General features: G+C 78.4%; 1 protein-coding gene across 1 annotated transcript in view; it reads left to right on the forward strand.

Moving 5' to 3' along the window:
• Positions 1 to 221: 221 nt before the first annotated feature.
• Positions 222 to 649, forward strand: part of LANCL2 (LanC like 2) — a 32,297-nt gene continuing 31,869 nt past the window's right edge. The window contains exon 1 of the mRNA XM_027675805.1: positions 222 to 527. Coding sequence (XP_027531606.1) covers positions 327 to 527 — 201 coding nt within the window. The 5' untranslated portion in view covers positions 222 to 326. The remainder of the gene's footprint in view (positions 528 to 649) is intronic.

Raw genomic sequence — 649 nt, forward strand, 5'->3', positions numbered from 1 at the left:
CCTCCGCCGTGGCTGACGGGGACGCCGAGCAGAGCCGCGGCGTCGCAGCTTCCCCCTTTCGCCTTCCCAAGTTGGGCTTCGGTGGCTCGGGGCCGGCGGCGCCTCTGCCCCGGGGCGGCTCCAATGGGCCCGCGGCCGCGGGCACTGCCGCCGCAGCCGCCCTCCCTGACCCAGCGCCGGCCCCCGCCGGGCGGCGGCCTCAGCCGGGGACAGCTGTAGCCGAGGGCGGCCGCGGCGCTCGCGTTGCTGCAAAGCCGCCGCTCTGCGGGGCGGAGTGTGTCCCCGCCGGCTCGCCGTGCGGGGAGGCGGGCCGGGGGCCGTCTGAGATGGGAGAGAGCATGTCCAAGAGACTGAAGCTGCAGCTGGGCGGCGAGGCGGAGATGGAGGAGCGGGCTTTTGCCAACCCCTACCCCGACTACCAGCCCCACGGAGCCGCGGCAGCCCCCAGCGCAGCGGACGCCCACCGGGACAGGGCGCTGCTTCCCCCGGCGGAGGAGGAGTCCCTGCCGTTCGGCGCCGATGGGAAGGTGAGTTCCGGCCGGCGGGCAGGCGGCGCGTCCCGGCCCCGGCCCGCTGCGCTCGGCCTGGCCCGCGGGGCGCTCCCTCCCAGCGGAGCGGCGGCCCCGGGCGCGGGCGGCCATGGGCGCTG

Source organism: Neopelma chrysocephalum, unplaced genomic scaffold (assembly GCF_003984885.1).
Source record: "Neopelma chrysocephalum unplaced genomic scaffold, ASM398488v2 Primary Assembly neopelma1_26, whole genome shotgun sequence".
In the NCBI taxonomy this organism is placed as follows: domain Eukaryota; kingdom Metazoa; phylum Chordata; class Aves; order Passeriformes; family Pipridae; genus Neopelma; species Neopelma chrysocephalum.